Below are 16,916 nucleotides of genomic sequence, written 5' to 3' on the forward strand. Positions count from 1 at the left end.
ACAGCCTTTGGTGACAACTATATTTGGCTTTCAGTCGATGAAACTGCTGGCAGCTATGGCAGATTTATAGCTAATGTAGTGGGGGAAATTATATTCTGTGGCACCAGGGAAACCCCCACCTGCTCCAGTATAGAAGCTGAAGCCTAGTACTGTAGCCCTCACTGTCATGAATGTCCTTTGCATCCTATGGCCAGGAGAAGATAGGGATGAGAAATTATTGCTGTTGGTGACAGACTGTGCTGCCTGTATGTTAAAGGTGGGAGCAACGGTGAAAGAATTCTATCCCAGTAGAATTTTTTCTGTATGATCAATTGGGCATAGCTAACACTCTGGATTTGCTCATTCGAGCTTGTTTGGATGAGGTGGTGCCGCAGTGTGCCATTTGTAACTTTGCCGCTTTGTTCCTGGGTTGAGTAACGTGCTTTCATCCTTCAACACTTGGCGAATCATGGCCGTCTCCATACCAGATTTCCCTAATCCAATACAAAATTTGGTGATGTACCGCTGTTCAGTTGTTCGCTGCATTTTGCACTTGCACTGTGTCACTCAACTGAGCTACACTAAAAACACGATCTCACCTGAAAAAATGCTAACAGGCAACTGGCAAACGTGGCATGTGTTGAAGGTCACGTCCCCCACATCGAACAAGCATGGTTCGAAGTACCGTCAGATAAGGAAAAAATCGTTCCCGATACTTGGTATACAGGCTCTGTATTGTGTCAAACACTACTAAAAAAAAAAAAAAACAGAGGCAGTAGACACGTTAGACTCTAGTGAATCAGCTTTTATTGAGAAAGCAAAGATAGCCCTTAAGAATAACAAGAATGTTGCATCCTTGGCATTTTTAAGAGCTCGCTTCCAACATCTCCTTGTTGCAGTTCCAACACCTAGTGGCCACACATCTACCACTGAAAAATACTGTAAATGTGAGCTCCAAGCTGCAGATATATGTTGGAGAAATGTCTGGTTCAGAGGTGTCACTAAATATACTTCTGAGGAATCTGTGATACGAGTAAATGGAAAGTGTTCACCATTATTCAGGGGAAAAGTTCAAAGGTGGATTGTATTGGGGGCCATGAGCAATTGTTTCATTGAAATTGCACCATTAACCTCTTGTACAAAAATGCACTGAGACACAATGGAAATAAGTTCCACTTTACAAGACTGTGGTTAATGGTATACCGCAATACCAAAATGTAATACAAAATTTCATGGTAGTTGTAGCATTAGGAAACGGGTCGTGCTGTTATATGGAAGAGTTAATTTTTTTTATTTTCAACAAAGAACTAGAATAACTCAGTTAAAATTACAATAAAATTTTGTATGTCAGTATTTGTTCATTTCTTTTCTTTTTCATTGATGGTCTCCAGAAAGACTAAAATAGTTTGTTTAAAAGTAAAAGAGGATATTCTGAAAAAATAAAGAACTAAAATCTATTTTGTAAAAAATATAAAAATCTGGGTCCTAGTTATGAGCAAAATGGGCAGTACCTGTAAAGCTGATTTGATGCACATTTATTTCATAAAACCCTTAATAGTTTCTCTGAGTCAAGCAACAGCCAGAAAGCTTTAGTTATGTTAATATTAAGTTTGTATCAGTATTCACATTGGTTTTTGCAATATGCCTGAATTATAAAAATTTTTGAATTGCAATATTTTTTTATTTTTCAGAACTTTGAAATGTCACCAGATGGACATCTTATAGCTGTCAGTGGGAAATTTGGCAATATTCATTTCCTTTCTGCCCACACAGATGAATATCTTTTCACATTGAAAATGAATGGAGAAGTCACGTCAATCGCATTTAGTGCAGATGGGTCACGGTTGTTTTCTCATGGTGGTATGATTCAGTTTGTGTAACATTATTGTTACTACTGTCCTGTTGTAATATTTAGTAATTATAAAAGCAAGTGCTCATGATACTTGTTTATGACTCAATTAGTAATTTTAACATTATGTTGATGAATATATTGCAAAATGTTACTAAAAATTTCACACCTTTTGAGTTATACGCTGCCTTATCTTTGTTATATTGGCAGCTTTAAACTTTGTGTGATCAAATTCGTTTCTTTTTAGCTAGTAATTTTGGAGGCAGTGCATGGGAACAGTGTGTGTGATGCTGAGAAGATATTACAAATGTGAGAGATGTTATGAGAAGAATCTTTTATTGACGCAGTATTCCAAAGAAATGTACTGTCCAGTAACAAAGAAGTTTGAATACAGTGTCAATTGTGAAAATAACTTCTATCAGTGTATTTGCATTCATAAGTCTGGTGGGGAAAGGAGGGGCCCAAAGAAATTTATCCACTAATATTTAAAAGCTGGAGAAGCATCATACACGAAGTTGTAAAATTTTATGTACAGATGCATTCCTATAAGATTCAATTGATTAAAGGATCCAACTAAATAGCCTCTTGAAGTAGGTAGAATGTATCATTAAAAAATGGAAAATCCAGGTTGGATCAACAACAGTGTGGAAAGACCGATCACTGCTCATCATATAGTGTAGGCTGCTGTTGTAGAGTTCAGAAAGTAAGAAAGTACAAACTAATCACTTTAGTAGTGTTTATTTATGTGATTACAGCAACAAGGCAGTTAACAGTATTATACAAACAGGTACAAAAATAAAATACTCAGGACAACGATGTACAATGCCGCTGACTTTCCATATCATCCCCACCCTGGGCAATTTCCACAGCAATGACCCTGGTAACATTTACATCCAGGGTAACTGGTATGACAGTTTGAGGTAATCCATCATGACTTCTTTGTAGTGCTTTCACTCTTGCTGTCTTCCGCATGTGGCAGGGAAGTAGTCCTACGTCCTCTTGAAGAAGTACAATGTCTCCAACCTGGATCTTCAGTGTCGTGCCAATGTTCTTAACTTGATGGTAGGTGCGAAGGAGCAATAAGTACTCTTTGCTTCACCACTTCCAAAAGTCATCAGATATCTTCTGCAGCAGCTTAAATTGTCTTAACAATTCTGTTGTTTTTGGTGACTCAGGGTCTGTGGGGAGAAAATGAACTGGGGTAAGCATTTTGTACTCAATTTGTGTGATGGATCTTGAATTGAGGGTGGCTTATATGTCCGCAACTATAGTTTGTAGCCCATCCTCATCCATGCTGCAGTGACCCAGTACCTTGTGAAGGCATCATTTAATTGAGCAAACCAACTGCTCCCACCATCTTCCCCATCAAGGCACTCGTGGCAGTATTAACTTCCATGTGATACCCTGTTGTGCGACAAACTGGTGTGTCTTGTCAGGAGAGATAACAGCCCCACTCAGTTAGCTGCATGGGAAGTTTTGGCTTTATTAACGTAGATGTGGAATACCATGCCAACCTATAAACCTTTGGAAGGCTAATAGGAAGAGGTCCGTTGTCAAGTTGGTTATTAGTTCTAAATATAGCACTGTGCTGGATGGATTAATAGGATGTAACACTTATTCATAGTGATACCTGATTTTGAGTATAGGGGCTGAGCAGAATCACTTAAAGAAATTGCAAATGGCTTTTGAAGTTTCACTCTTATCAGCTGATAGTGGTGTTTCTATCTGCAGGCCGGCAATCTTATGTGCAATTTTACAGGGAAGACAACTACATAGGACCATTCTGATCACACGACAAGAGTATAGTATCCAGAAGGATTCTCCTAGTTGTAAAAGAACCACTCAAACTCAAAGATGGTGTAAATTGAAATGCATGTACATGATCAGAAGTTTAATGAAGTGGTGGTTTCATTCTAGAATAATGGGATGACGATCTTCAATAGACACCTTGGCATGTCGCAGGAGACCTCCTAAACCTAATAAATCACCATCTAAATATAGGTTGAAGCATTTTGTGTTGGATACGCTAGGACATGGGAGACCTTTGCTTATAGTGATGATTTCTGAGGAGAGACATTCTTGCTGCACAGTTTTAATCCAATAAAGATGAGCTACTGCTGTCTCTCCTGCAGTGAATTCTTTGCATGTGTCCATATTCTGAAAGTGTTTCCTTTTGAAATGGAGAACGTAAGTTGTGATTCGTAACAATTTCCATTAAGAGCTGGATCTGTTTACATGGAATGATTGTGGAGCCTAAATCAGTAAAGTCTGAGGAAGTTTCTCCAACTTCCTAGCTCCCAATAAAATTTTAGGTGCAATAGGTACATGATGATTGCTCGGCAATAAAGAAACTAAATCTGCTGGGTTGTCTTTGCGTGGACAGTGTCTCCACTGAGATGGTGTGGATTGTGTTTGTATCTCTGTCACTTAGTTGCATACAAGTGTTTTACGAGTGGCGAGATCACCCTTTATCCATCCATGGGTTACAATGGAGTCAGTCCAAAGTATCACTCTATTAAGGTCAAAGGTTCTGACCTTGCAATAGTAGTGTAGTAGTCTGGCTCATGTCAGTGCTGCTTGCAGTTAAAGCCAAGGAAGTACTGCTTTTTTCACAGGCCTTAATCTACTTTCAATGCACATTAGTTTGGCAATGTTACCACTAGAAGTGATATATAAGACAATGCCATATTCTCTCAGATGCATCACAGAAAATATTAATGTAGGTACTGTCATTCTCTGACAGTTGGCTCCACCTTGGAATAGTAATATTAGGTAGCTCCGGGAGGTTTGGCATCCAGGTGAGCCATCTAACTGATAAGTTGTGGGGCAAGTATTTGTCCCAACCTAGTCCGAGCAGCCAAGTGTCTTGAAACAGAATTTTTAGTGTGATGGATATCAAAGTTATTAATCCTACAGGATCATAAAGACCTGCTGTTGCTTGTAGTAAATTTCTTTTTGTTGCAATTGTCTCTGAAAATTTTTTGGTGACTTGTTGCTGACTTGCTGACATTGTGCCTTATTCTGAGTTCCATGTCATCCCTAGAATTGTGACTTCTGTTTCGGTATATCTTCCTTCCACCTTCCAAATAGTGGATAATTGTAGTGAATTAGTCACCCACTTTGACCACATCTGTTGTATTTTCTTCATAAATTAACTCGTGCTATAGCAAGAGGCTGCTTTCCAATTCATTTCCTGCAGCAAAGTCATCCCTGAACATGTTCTAATACAGTAAAGCAGCTGGGAAGGGAACTGGGACTGACAAGTGTCTGCTAATTCATGAATGGTTGCTGAAAGCAGAAATAGGCTGGATGTGAGGTCGAAAGGTAGACATGAGAATCAGTAAATTTTTCTTTGCCTTGCATTAATGTATTCTTCAACCTTCTTATTGCTGGGCTTGGACCTGAAGAATCTAGTACGATCTCTACCATCAGGGTATAGAAACCTGCAGAAAAGCTTGAACAATGTCGGCAGTGACTACGAGGTGTCATAGATAGAATCTTAAAACGACCTCAATCACATCAGGCAACAAAGTAGGTATGATTTCTAAAGAGTCATAATCCATTAACTGCCAGATTATTTTTCCTCAACCTACATTTATTTTTGGGTTACCTGAGTGACATATAGACTTTCCCTGTCTTTCTCACTTGCCCAGTTGATGAGGCAAATAAAATGAATTAATAGATTCGTCTGAAGGAACCAACTCTGTGGTTGTTTTTAACGTATTCTCACACTAAATTGTCATAAGTGCATCTTAGGTCATCATTTCTGCATAGCCTATTCTGTAAGGCAGCAAAACACCTCTCAACATTGTGAAAGTTATTAGGTAGTACAACAGTGGATATTCGAGGGAAGCTAACTACTCATCGTTGATCCGCAAGCACATGTGTTGCCCAAAACTTTTTCAGTACTATTGCCTCTTTCTCCCTCATTAATCGTTCTTGATTGGTACTCATTCCAATAGAGTCTAAGTCCCAAAAGCTGTGTGTAGTGTCATTCAGTTCTTCAACAGTTAAATTAATGAATTAGTGGTTGTGTGTTCAGCTGAAACATCCAGGCAAAATCCACTGAGGATCCACCCAAGTTTAGAGAGAAACTGTGCTAGAGATGGAGAAATTCATATCGGCACTGCCTCCTCCACTATTTCCAGTTAGTGATCAGCTCCAATAAGTAATTCTATAGAAATATCAGCTTTCCCTTCAGTGGGATCCACCAGTTGTAAGTGTAGGAAATTTTTATTTATTGCAACATCTTTGGGCACACTTGAATGTTTCATGGTGTTACGTATACTCTCGAAATCATTGAGCCTAACATGAGCATTGCTTAACTTGAATCGCACAAATCTGCGAGGCATGGATGTCAACGAAGGTTCAAATGCATCCACTGACAGAGGCCGAATATTGATATCTGTAGGTTTATATTATCAACTAGATTTTAGCAAATGAACATTGGTTTGCTGCCTGCTTCCAAAATACAACATGTGAGTAAGCTTTCCTCCTGACCCTAATACAGATATGCTTGCTGTCTGAAAATGTGTGAAACTTGTGGATCCCATTATGGCATTGCCCACTGACCTATTAACTGGGATGATGAGTGAATCAGATTGTTTGTGGGGTAGCTTTGGATAGTTTGAATCATCACAAATTATTCGATGATGACTCCCTTTGCAGTAAGAGCAGACAGCTCTTTCTTTCTTCGAAAAGTCTTTGACAGTGTGGCCTTGATTAAGACCAGATCTATTAATCATAGTTTTTTGAGGCACTCTGGAATGTCCTTTATTGTCTTGCAGTCTTTTTCTCAATTATCTCTATGTTTGCAGTACACACAGTAAAGCTTCACGGTATGTCTTTGTGTTTCAAACAACCTTGCTTCAAGTTAACATTGAGAGTGGATACGGCAGTGTGTAGCATGTCTTCTTTTTAATAGTTTCTCTCTTTTGATTTTAATTATCCAATGCCGATAAATGTCTGTAGGGAAAGTGCGCAAAGTTTTTGGCACAAGAACCTTGCCATATGCATTTACTTACTTATCTAAGTATTCCCGAGCTTGGATGTGTTTAATGCATTCTGTGAGTGTCGTATTAAGAGTTTCAGAAGATTCAGCTCGAGTGGATCACAATTCTTGTAAATTTTCTGAGTGGGCCAGTTCTGTGCAGGTGCTGTGCCATCACCCACTTGTTAGGGCTAACCTATGGGGTATCATTATTCAGGAACACACATTTCCAATAACTTGCCAGCAGCTATAAAAAGTTTAACAACCAGTGAAATTCAGTTTAAGAGAAGCCTAAAGAATTTATTGGTGGCCAGCTCCTCCTACTCCATTGATGAATTTCTCAGTAGAACTAACTGCTTTGTGTGTGTGTATGTGTGTGCGTGTGTGTGTGGGTAGGTGGGTGGCTAACTTATGCACCATTTCAGTGCAGTAATGTGTTCATTGTAAATAAGTATTTTAGTAATTCTATTATATTATTATTATCTTATAAATAAAAAAAAATATTTTTTTTTTAAATTTTAGATTTAGTGCGATCTTAGTAAATGAGTGTTGTAAAATGATCCTTTCATATAGTGGGAAGAAAAAAACTGTCAGTCATCACACTTGGGACCTGTGGAAGGTACATTAGTTTATTCATTTCAGTTGTAAATATTTGTCATGTATTATTGTTTTTCTGGCATGTTCTACATCCTGGAGGACCACCTCACTACAGATCAGTTGGAATGAAAGTAAATCTAATCTAATGTAATCTAATTTTAGGACCACGTATTTAAGAATAGTAGACATAGAAGCATTCCTGTTGATACAGCTTTTAAACAGTTCCCAAAATCTGGGCCAGGTCTCAGTGTCTCCAGAGAATGGTTCAAACTTAATACATGGCAACTTAATTGGCATAGGGATCCGAACCACTAACGAGATTGCATCAGTCGCACATGATGTCACTGTAGAAGTAGACAAGTTTTTTCTTAATACCTTTTTGGGCCTCGTAAATTGAATGTTTCAGCTTGTCAGAATACCCGTAGCAAAGAACTAAGTCCTTGTTGTACTCCTCATCCGAGATAAGATGGTGTAAAATGTCATCAAGCTGTGAGAGAAGTAACAACTCTTATTCCAAGCATTTCTTGCGATATTTAATATCCTCTTGCAGTGTGTCATATGAACATTATTCAAGTTTGGATACTAGACACATGACAAGACCTCTCTTGATGAGATTGTGTTCTTTCCAAACCTTGTAACTCTTAAAGGGACATTGTTGTTCTTAGCACTTAAAATAAATGCTGTGCATGCTGTCAAAATATTTCACTGTTTCAAGTAAGCCAAGACTGACTAAATGAAGCAATTCACTGGTCAGAGATGCTAATGTCTACCACACACCAATTGACAAGTAATTTTTAAATTAAATATGTACAACGATATGATCTTTTTTGGGTTAGACAAGATACTTCCTAGTATTTTTCTAATGGCAGCAGTGGGCTATGTGGGCCCTGGTTATTCTCTTCTCAGCCACAAGAGCAGTGGTCAGCATCAGTAATCTTCTGTGTAGTGTGCCTACTCTACAGCACACACTTGTGGGACCTTTTTAATATTGTAGCAGCTGTGTCCTCCATCAGTGGCAAGAAGGTGGCAGTGTATTGCCCAATGACATCCCTCAAGCTCCTTGTTCACAAGTTTTAGCACCACAAAATTCCGTCAAGTTCAGAAAGTAAGGAAATACAAGCCAGTCACTTTAACAGAGTGTTTATTTACATAACTACAACAGCAAGGCAGTCAATCAATGATGTACAACATTGAAGACCTTCCACAATGGCAATTAATGATCAATGGGCACAATGGAAATGAGTGCTAGATACATTCAGGTATTGGACTACGTCCTTCATAGACAAAAATAACCCACCCCACCTTGTCCAGAAAAGGATGTTTTGTGTCATGTCTGTCCTCTCATCTACTGTACCCCCATATACCCACTGTCCAGCCAGACTAGTATGCCTCTAGTGACTCAATACCACCCAGGATTGGAGCAGCTGAACTGCATTATCCGCCATGGCTTTGATTGCCTCTCATCATGCCTTGAAATGAGAAATATCCTTCCTGCCCCTTGCTCAGTGATGTTATGCAGCCCAACAGTGTACCTAGCTGCTCTGTTCTGTCCCCACCATGTCCCTGTTCACACCTATACCTCTTCTGTATTTCCACCTGCCACACAAACAAAGATTGCTGTTTACCTCAGACTGTCACAGTAGTGTGTGTGTGTGTGTGTGTGTGTGTGTGTGTGTGTGTGAGAGAGAGAGAGAGAGAGAGAGAGAGAGAGACTACCTCAGGGTTATTTGTTATTTGCAATAAATTCTAAATAAAAACTTTTTTATGTGTATCTGAGAGTGGTTAATTTCCTTTCTTTTAGATTGTGGTGAAGTTTATGTTTGGGATATGGGAAGCAGGACATGTTTGCATAGATTTGTTGATGATGGCTGCATTGTTGGTTCAAGCCTTGCATTGTCTCCTAATGGACAGTACTTGGCCTGTGGGTCACGTTCGGGAGTCGTAAATATATATGAATCAGCAAGCCTCACATTAAGTTCTGCTCCTCGACCTGCCAAGATCTTACTTAATCTCACTACTGCAGTTACTTCATTGCAGTTTAACTCATCATCTGAGATTCTTGCCATGGCTTCTGATGATAAGAAGAACGCTTTAAAACTGGTAAGTTATTATGTTGCTAGATACTTACTGTGGAACAGTGTTGTATTGTCAGAAGGCAGTTGGTATCAGATCATATACATCACAAATATGTGTATTCAAACATGAATAATTACTTTTTATTTTAGTGTTTTTGTTAATTTATTTGTTTTATAAATTTTGATTTTGCATGCTAATAATATTGTGTGGAGTGCACATTAAACCACTTTGAATATGTTTATGCAGAATTTTAGGTATCTTACAATATATTATTTACTGAACATTGTTAACATTCCGTTATTCTACTCAAACTTATTCTTTGACTACTATAATTCAGTTATCTTGTTTATTTGGAAGGGTTTGGAACATCAGGATATACTTCCTGAAAGCACTGCATATGGCTTCAGAAAATTGTATTTTGTTCAGGTGAAAAATGTTAATTACCTTCAGTTATTGAAGCATTATGCATATTGTAAAACACCTTCATTCCCCAGCAAGATGACAGTTTGATGAAGTTTCATAGGATTGTGTCTTTACGAGCAGTCTCTCCTTGTTTTTGTGTCATGTGTCCCTAAGTTTTGGGGTTTTGTTGACAATTGATTGGATGGTCGTGATGCTTATTGTGCTCCCTTTGAATTTGTATGAATAATTTTCGCTTTTGCTCATTCACAAGTAATGTTCTCAGCTCATTTCATCCAGGAAACTGCTCAGTACAGGTTTCTCTTAACTGCTTTTCATGTATTGCAAATTTCTAACTTAAACGTCACTATTTATCCAACCTGATTTTTTACACTTGTTTCACTAGGTCGGTTAGAATAGGCCCGAGGTATTCCTGTCTGTTGTAAGAGGAGATTAAAAGTAGTCTCACACAATTCAACCTTAATGTGATGGTCCTCTGTCAGGTTTGACCTCCATCTTTCTAAATTTTCCCACAGAGCGAGCCAATTGGGGAAGGGTGCCCTACATGGTGCATCGTGTCCATCGTGCATTGAGATCTTTAGTCCACTTTCTCGTCGTCGCATTGCAGTCCCAATTCTCCATCTCTTGGGCGAGGACACCTTCCTTCTCCACCATGCCCTATGCAGTGTCGCTTTTTGTGCCGATGATGACCATGAACTTCTTAGCCCCTCATATCCAGCATGGTAGCCAGTCTGTTGTGGTGGGGCCGCTATGTACCCTGTTGGTTGTAGCCCCCTGACAACACAAGGATTCCTCTGCTGACGCCTGAGCCGTTAACTCCCCATATATGCCATGGAGTAGATGCCCATCTCCCTGGGGCATCGGGACTCCCAGCAATGGCCATCCTGCCAGGTGGCCGTTGCTGAGGCTGGGCGGTGCCCGTGGGGAGGGCCCCTGGTCGGAGTGGGTGGCATCAGGGTGGATGACACGCTATGAAGCGTAGTACATCATCTCTTGCTGGTGGTGCGCCGCCAGCAGTTTCTAAGTGGGCAAAGTGTAACCTCAGTGGTAATAAATGACTCCAAATCATTCCCCTCCCTGGCCAGGCCACACCATGAGAGGAACGCCAGGCTAAGGATGACAGTGAAGCTTATTCGCCCTGGTACCTCGTATGTACAAGAGTTGATGGGGAATGTTTCATGTCCACGAAGCCTCAGTTTTTTGTGGAGCATTATGACGACAAGTTTGGGGAGGTGGAGGGCTTGTTCAAAATGCGCTCTGGGTCAGTCTTGATAAAAACAGTATACTCTGCCCAGTCACGGGCATTACTCACTTGTGACAAGTTGGGGGATGTTTATGTTGCCATCAAGCCCCATAAGAGCTTAAATATGGTCCAGGGTATTATATTCTACAGGGACCTTCTTTTGCAGTCCGACAACGAACTGCACACCAATTTAGAGCGGCAAGGTGTTCATTTCATCCAGCACGTCCATCAGGGTCTGAGGGATAATCAGGTTGCCATGGTTCCTTCATCTTGGCCTTTGAGGGTGACACATTGTCCGAGAAGGTCAAGGTGATGGTCAACCGCTGTGACATCAAGCCATATATCTTCCCCCCCCCCCCCCCCCCCTCCCCCTAATGCGGTGCTTTTAAAGTGCTGTAAGTTCGGCCTTATGTCTCCCTGCTGTACTTCAAGCCTCACATGTCAAGATTGCGGATGCCCATCACATCTCAATACTCCCTGTGCCCAGCCTCCCATCTGTGTCAACTGTGGAGAGCATCATTCACCTTGCTCGCCAAACTGCAGGATTTTACAAAACACGAGGAAAATCATGGAATATGACACTCTGGACCGACTCTCCTACACTGAGGCTAAGAGGAAATTTGAGCGACTACATCCTGTGGCTAGACCACCTCTTCTGCCGCCGCTGCAAGAACAGTTCTCGTCCCATCAGTTCCTCACATTCCTGTCCCCTCTCAGAACCAGAAGACTACACCTGCCCTATTGATGGTGGGGGGCACTTCCCTCCCTGTTGCTCCCTCACCACCTACTTCTGGAGCAACAAACCCCCAAACATCAGGGATATCAGTCCCCACTTCTGAGATGGAGAAGTGTAAGTCTTCTTCGGCTCCTCTCGCTAGAAAGGGGTCCCTTGGGTCACTCCCTTCCCAGGTTTCTGCTAATGGGAAAGATGACACCGCCAGTGGCTGAAGAGCCCAAAAGCCGCTGGTTGTAGGGCTTCACACTCATCCACGGTCCAGGAGACTGAATCAGTGAGGTCCTCCCAGCCAGGGAAGCCCAAGGAACAGTGAGAGAAGTCCAAAAAGATCATCCCCAAGACCAAGGGAATTGTGGTGGCACCCACATCACTGCTATCTACAAGCTCTGTGTCTGAGGATAAGGTTGAGGTTCTGGTGTCTGCTGAGGACCTAGATCTTGCTGGATCCTCCGACGCAATGCTAAGGCAATAAGTAGGTCAGCAGGTGACCTTGAGGTGTAACCTCCCTCATTGAATGTTCCATGCCTTCCCAGTCTCACAATGGCATCATCCTCCAGTGGAATTGCAGCAGTTTTTTCCACTGTCTGGCTGAGCTACAGCAACTGTTAATCTTTACACTTGCTTTCTGCATTACCCTCCAGGAAACCTGGTTCCTGGCAATGCGGACCCCAGCCCTCCGCGGCTATAAAAAATATTACAGGAACCATAGTGACTATAATAGTGTGTCAACTGGAGTTTTCATTTATGTCCTAAACTCAGTCTGTAGTGAAACTGTGCCCCTTCAAACCCCTCTTGAAGCTATGACTGTCAGAATAAGGACGACACAAAATATAACTGTCTGCAATGTATATCTTTCTCCAGATAGTGCAGTACCCCTCAATGTAATTGCTGCACTGATTGATCAACTCCCTAAACCTTTTCTACTTTTGGGAGATTTTGACACCCATAACCCCTTGTGGGGTGGCACTGTGCTTACTGGCTGAGGCAGAGATGTCGAAACTTTACTGTCTCAGTTCGACCTTTGCGTTTTGCCTCTTAAATACTGGGACCGCCACACAATTCAGTGTGGCTCATGGTAGTTACTCAGCCATTGATTTATCAATTTGCAGCCGAGGACTTCTCCCATCTATCCACTGGAGAGCACTTGACAACCTGTGTGGTAGTGACCACTTCCCCATCTTCCTGTCACTGCCCCGGTGTCAGGCCCACGGACGCCTGCCCAGATGGGCTTTAAACAAGGCAGACTGGGAAACTTTCACCTCTGCTGTCACCATTGAGTCTCCCCCACATGGTAATATCAATGTGATTGCTGAGCAGGTGACTACAACAATCGTTTCTACATCAGAAAACGTGATCCTTTGCACTCATGATGCCCCTGGCAAAAGGCAGCCCCTTGGTGGTCGCCGGAAGTCACTGAAGCAATTAAGGAGCGTCGGTGAGCTCTACAGTGGCATAAGTGGTACCCTTCCCTGGAGCATCTCATAGCCTATAAACGGCTCCATGCCCATGTTCGCCAACTTATCAAATGGTGGAAGCAGGAGTGTTGGAAGAGAGAAGTCTCAACCAAAAGTGCCATATGTCACCTTCCCAAGTCTGGGCAAAGATCAAACGTGTTTTCGGGTACCAGACAGGTGTTAACATAAATGGCGTGTTATCTACCGATGCAAAATGGTGTGTTATCTACCAACACAAACACGATTGCCGAGCACTATGCTCGAGCCTCTGCGTCACAGAATTTCCCCCCAGCCTTTCGCACTCTCAAACGGTTGCTGGAAGGGAAAGTCCTCTTGTTCACTACACACCACAGTGAATCCTATAACACCCCATTTACAGAGTGTGAGCTCCTCAGTGCCCTTGCACATTGCCCCGACACAGCTCCTGGGCCAGATCAGATCCACAGTCAGATGATTAAACATCTCTCATCTGACTACAAGCGACATCTCCTCGTCACCTTCAATCGGATCTGGTGCAATGTCGTCTTTCCATCACAATGGCGGGAGAGCACCATCATTCCAGTGCTGAAACCCAGTAAAAACACAATTGATGTTGATAGCTATCGGCTCCTAAGTCTCACCAACGTTCTTTGTAAGCTGCTGGAACATATGGTGTGTCGGCGGTTGGGTTGGGTCCAGGAGTCATGTGGCCTACTGGCTGCATGTCAGGGCGGCTTCCGCCAGGCTCGCTTTACCACAGATAATCTTGTGTCGCTCGAGTCCGCCATCCAAACAGCCTTTTCCAGATGCCAGCACCTGGTTGCCGTCTTTTTTGATTTACGAAAAGCTTACGACACCACCCGGCGACATCATGTCATTGCCACATTATACGAGTGGAGTCTCAGACGCCCACTCCTGATTTTTATCCAAAATTTCCTGTCAGTTTGTACTTTCCATGTCCAAGTTGGTGCCTCCTGTAGTTCCCCCCATATCCAGGAGAATGGGGTCCTGGAGGGCTCTGTATTGAGTGTATATCTGTTTTTAGTGGCCATTAATGGTCCAGCAGCAACTGTAGGGCCATCCGTCTCACCTTCTCTGTATGCAGACGACTTCCGGATTTCGTACTGCTCCAACAGTACTGGTGTTGCTGAGCAGCATCTACAGGGAGCCATCCACAAGTTGCAGTCATGGGCTCTAGCCCACAGTTTCCAGTTTTCAGCTGCAAAGTCATATGTTATGCACTTCTGTCGGCATTGTACCGTTCATCTGGAACCAGAACTGTATACCTTAATGATGATCCACTCACTGTAGTGGAGACATATCGATTCTTAGGACTGGTTTTCGATGCGCAGTTGACTTGGCTTTCTCACCTTCGTCAGCTTAAGCAGAAGTGCTGGCAGCACCTCAATGCCCTCCGCTGCCTGAGCAACACAAACTGGGGTGCAGATCGCTCTATGCTGCTGCAGCTCTACAGAGCCCTTGTTCAATCCCACCTTTACTATGGGAGTCTGGTTTATGGTTTGGCGGTGCCCTTAGCATTGCATTTACTCGACCCAGTGTAACACTGTGGTGTTCGTCTAGTAACAGAAGCATTTACGACGAGTCTGGTGACCAGCGTCCTTGTGGAGGCCGGAATCCCTCCATTGCAGGTTAGGCATGCACAACTGCTGGCCAGTTACGTTGCCCATGTTCTTAGTTCTCCTGCGCATCCGAATTACCGTCTCCTTTTCCCACCCACGGTGGTTCATCTCCCGCATGATGGGGGAGGTCGGCTGGCTTGCAGATGACTGTGTTTAGGTCATCTCTTTTATGTTCATCTGTCTATATGCCCTGTCTCTTTCAGTTTGATGGTAGTCTCTATGTTACAGTCATCATCTCTCTTTTTCATTTATTTGCCATCTTCCGTTGGTTTGTTACAGTCATTGCTAATCATCATTCTTAATTTGCAGCACTTCTCTCATCAAGCTTTATTTAATTCCATGCTTATTCCTGTTTAACTGCAAATTAATGATTTACAGATATCTCCTTTGAAAACAGAATACATTTTTTGTTAAATCTGGCTACCTCTCCTGACTCCATTTTCAGGTCTGAGTTGTCCACTATCTTGATGCAGTGTAATTGAAGCTCTAGCTTTGCTTTGCTCTCAGTGAATTGAACTGTGTTTCACTTGTGGTGACAAAATAAATTTTCTCACTTTACATTTTACAAATCTACTGGAAGTAAAATATATTTTACTCAGTTAAATGTTTCTGATTTTATTGTAGAAGTTGCTGATTACTTTCAATCCAGGAAAGTATAAGTTTAAGGTTGTAATTTGGCATAATAATAGAAACACATTTGTATCTTCTAGGGACAATGTTTGGCAATTATTTCTTGGCACGCTTACCAGGAAAAATTATGATTATTTAATATTAAAATTTTTGACCAATCTGTGGCTTTCATGGTTGTGTGTTTCAGGTTCACTTCCCATCGATGACTGTCTTTAGCAATTTTCCAGCATTTGAGTCAAAAATTTCCAGGCCACAGTGCCTGAACTTCTCTAGAAACAGTGGTTATTTGTCTGTGGGAAATAACAAAAGTACTGCTCTTCTGTACAGGTTTGTATTTGCTTTATATACATATATATTTTCTTCAGCGTTAAAATGGAAAATATTCCTATAATTGTGGGACCCATTATTCTGTTTACAGGCTGAAACACTACGGGAACTACTAAGGAAGAAAAGTGTTATTTTAATGAAGTCAACATTTATGGGATAATTGACTACAGAATTGCCATAATTACGCTTTTCCTGCATTTGTGTATATCAGTAACTCATGTTTGTCAAATGTGAAATGATTTAAGACAAAATAATAGTGAATATACTGATAATTACAGAACTTATTACTGTTGTCACTTATGTGTAATTAGTTACAGTTTTTTTAATCCTTCCTTTTACCCAATACTTGATTACAGTTATTAATGTTTGTTTCAGAACAAAACTATGTTCACTCCAAGAGAAAAGTCTGTTTGCAGTGCCTACCAGCACTAGAGGACATTCTATAAGAATTAGCAGTCATTGTCAAATATTTTACTGTCCATAAATAAATTAAGCCATTGTTGACTAGTTGATGAGTCCTTTAATGACAATAGCTGTTTCTGCCAACAGCCATTTTGCTCTGTCCCATCAGCATTAATGTTGATGCCCTGAAACTGTTATGTTAGCCCTTCCTTTGCTGCTTCTCCATCTGGCACACCTCTCAGCATACAAGCATCTAATCTCAACTTGGCTTTACAGTGTTCACCGTTTCTTGTTGTCAGTGTCTTTTTCCTCTATGCAGTTTATCTTTTGCATACCCTCCCAGCTGTGTCTTGTTGATTTAGATCCTGTAACCTTATCCCATGTTAATGGCCTTGCTCTTGCCGCCTTTCGTTTCAGTAGAGTCTGTTGCCTTTTCATCCCTCCATTTAATTCCATTGCTGCTCCCTTCCAATAGACAAATTAATATGAAGCAATTATTTTTGTTCTTGCTCTCTTTTTGTACATAACAACTCAGTTGTAGGTGATTTAGGTCTTCTCGCTTTTTATTTGATAAAAGAGGTGTTAGTTTGTAAA

At 41.4% G+C, this 16,916-nt stretch overlaps 1 protein-coding gene across 1 annotated transcript in view; it reads left to right on the forward strand.

Moving 5' to 3' along the window:
* LOC126428695 (U3 small nucleolar RNA-associated protein 18 homolog) overlaps positions 1–16,200 on the forward strand; it is an 88,176-nt gene extending 71,976 nt beyond the window's left edge. Inside the window, exons 8-11 of the mRNA XM_050090414.1 lie at positions 1,671–1,839; positions 9,217–9,515; positions 15,781–15,920; positions 16,012–16,200. Of these exons, the coding sequence (XP_049946371.1) occupies positions 1,671–1,839; positions 9,217–9,515; positions 15,781–15,920; positions 16,012–16,036 (633 nt within the window). The 3' untranslated portion in view covers positions 16,037–16,200. The remainder of the gene's footprint in view (positions 1–1,670; positions 1,840–9,216; positions 9,516–15,780; positions 15,921–16,011) is intronic.
* The last annotated feature ends 716 nt before the right edge of the window (positions 16,201–16,916 follow it).

This window comes from Schistocerca serialis, chromosome 1, assembly GCF_023864345.2.
Source record: "Schistocerca serialis cubense isolate TAMUIC-IGC-003099 chromosome 1, iqSchSeri2.2, whole genome shotgun sequence".
Classification (NCBI taxonomy): Eukaryota; Metazoa; Arthropoda; class Insecta; order Orthoptera; family Acrididae; genus Schistocerca; species Schistocerca serialis.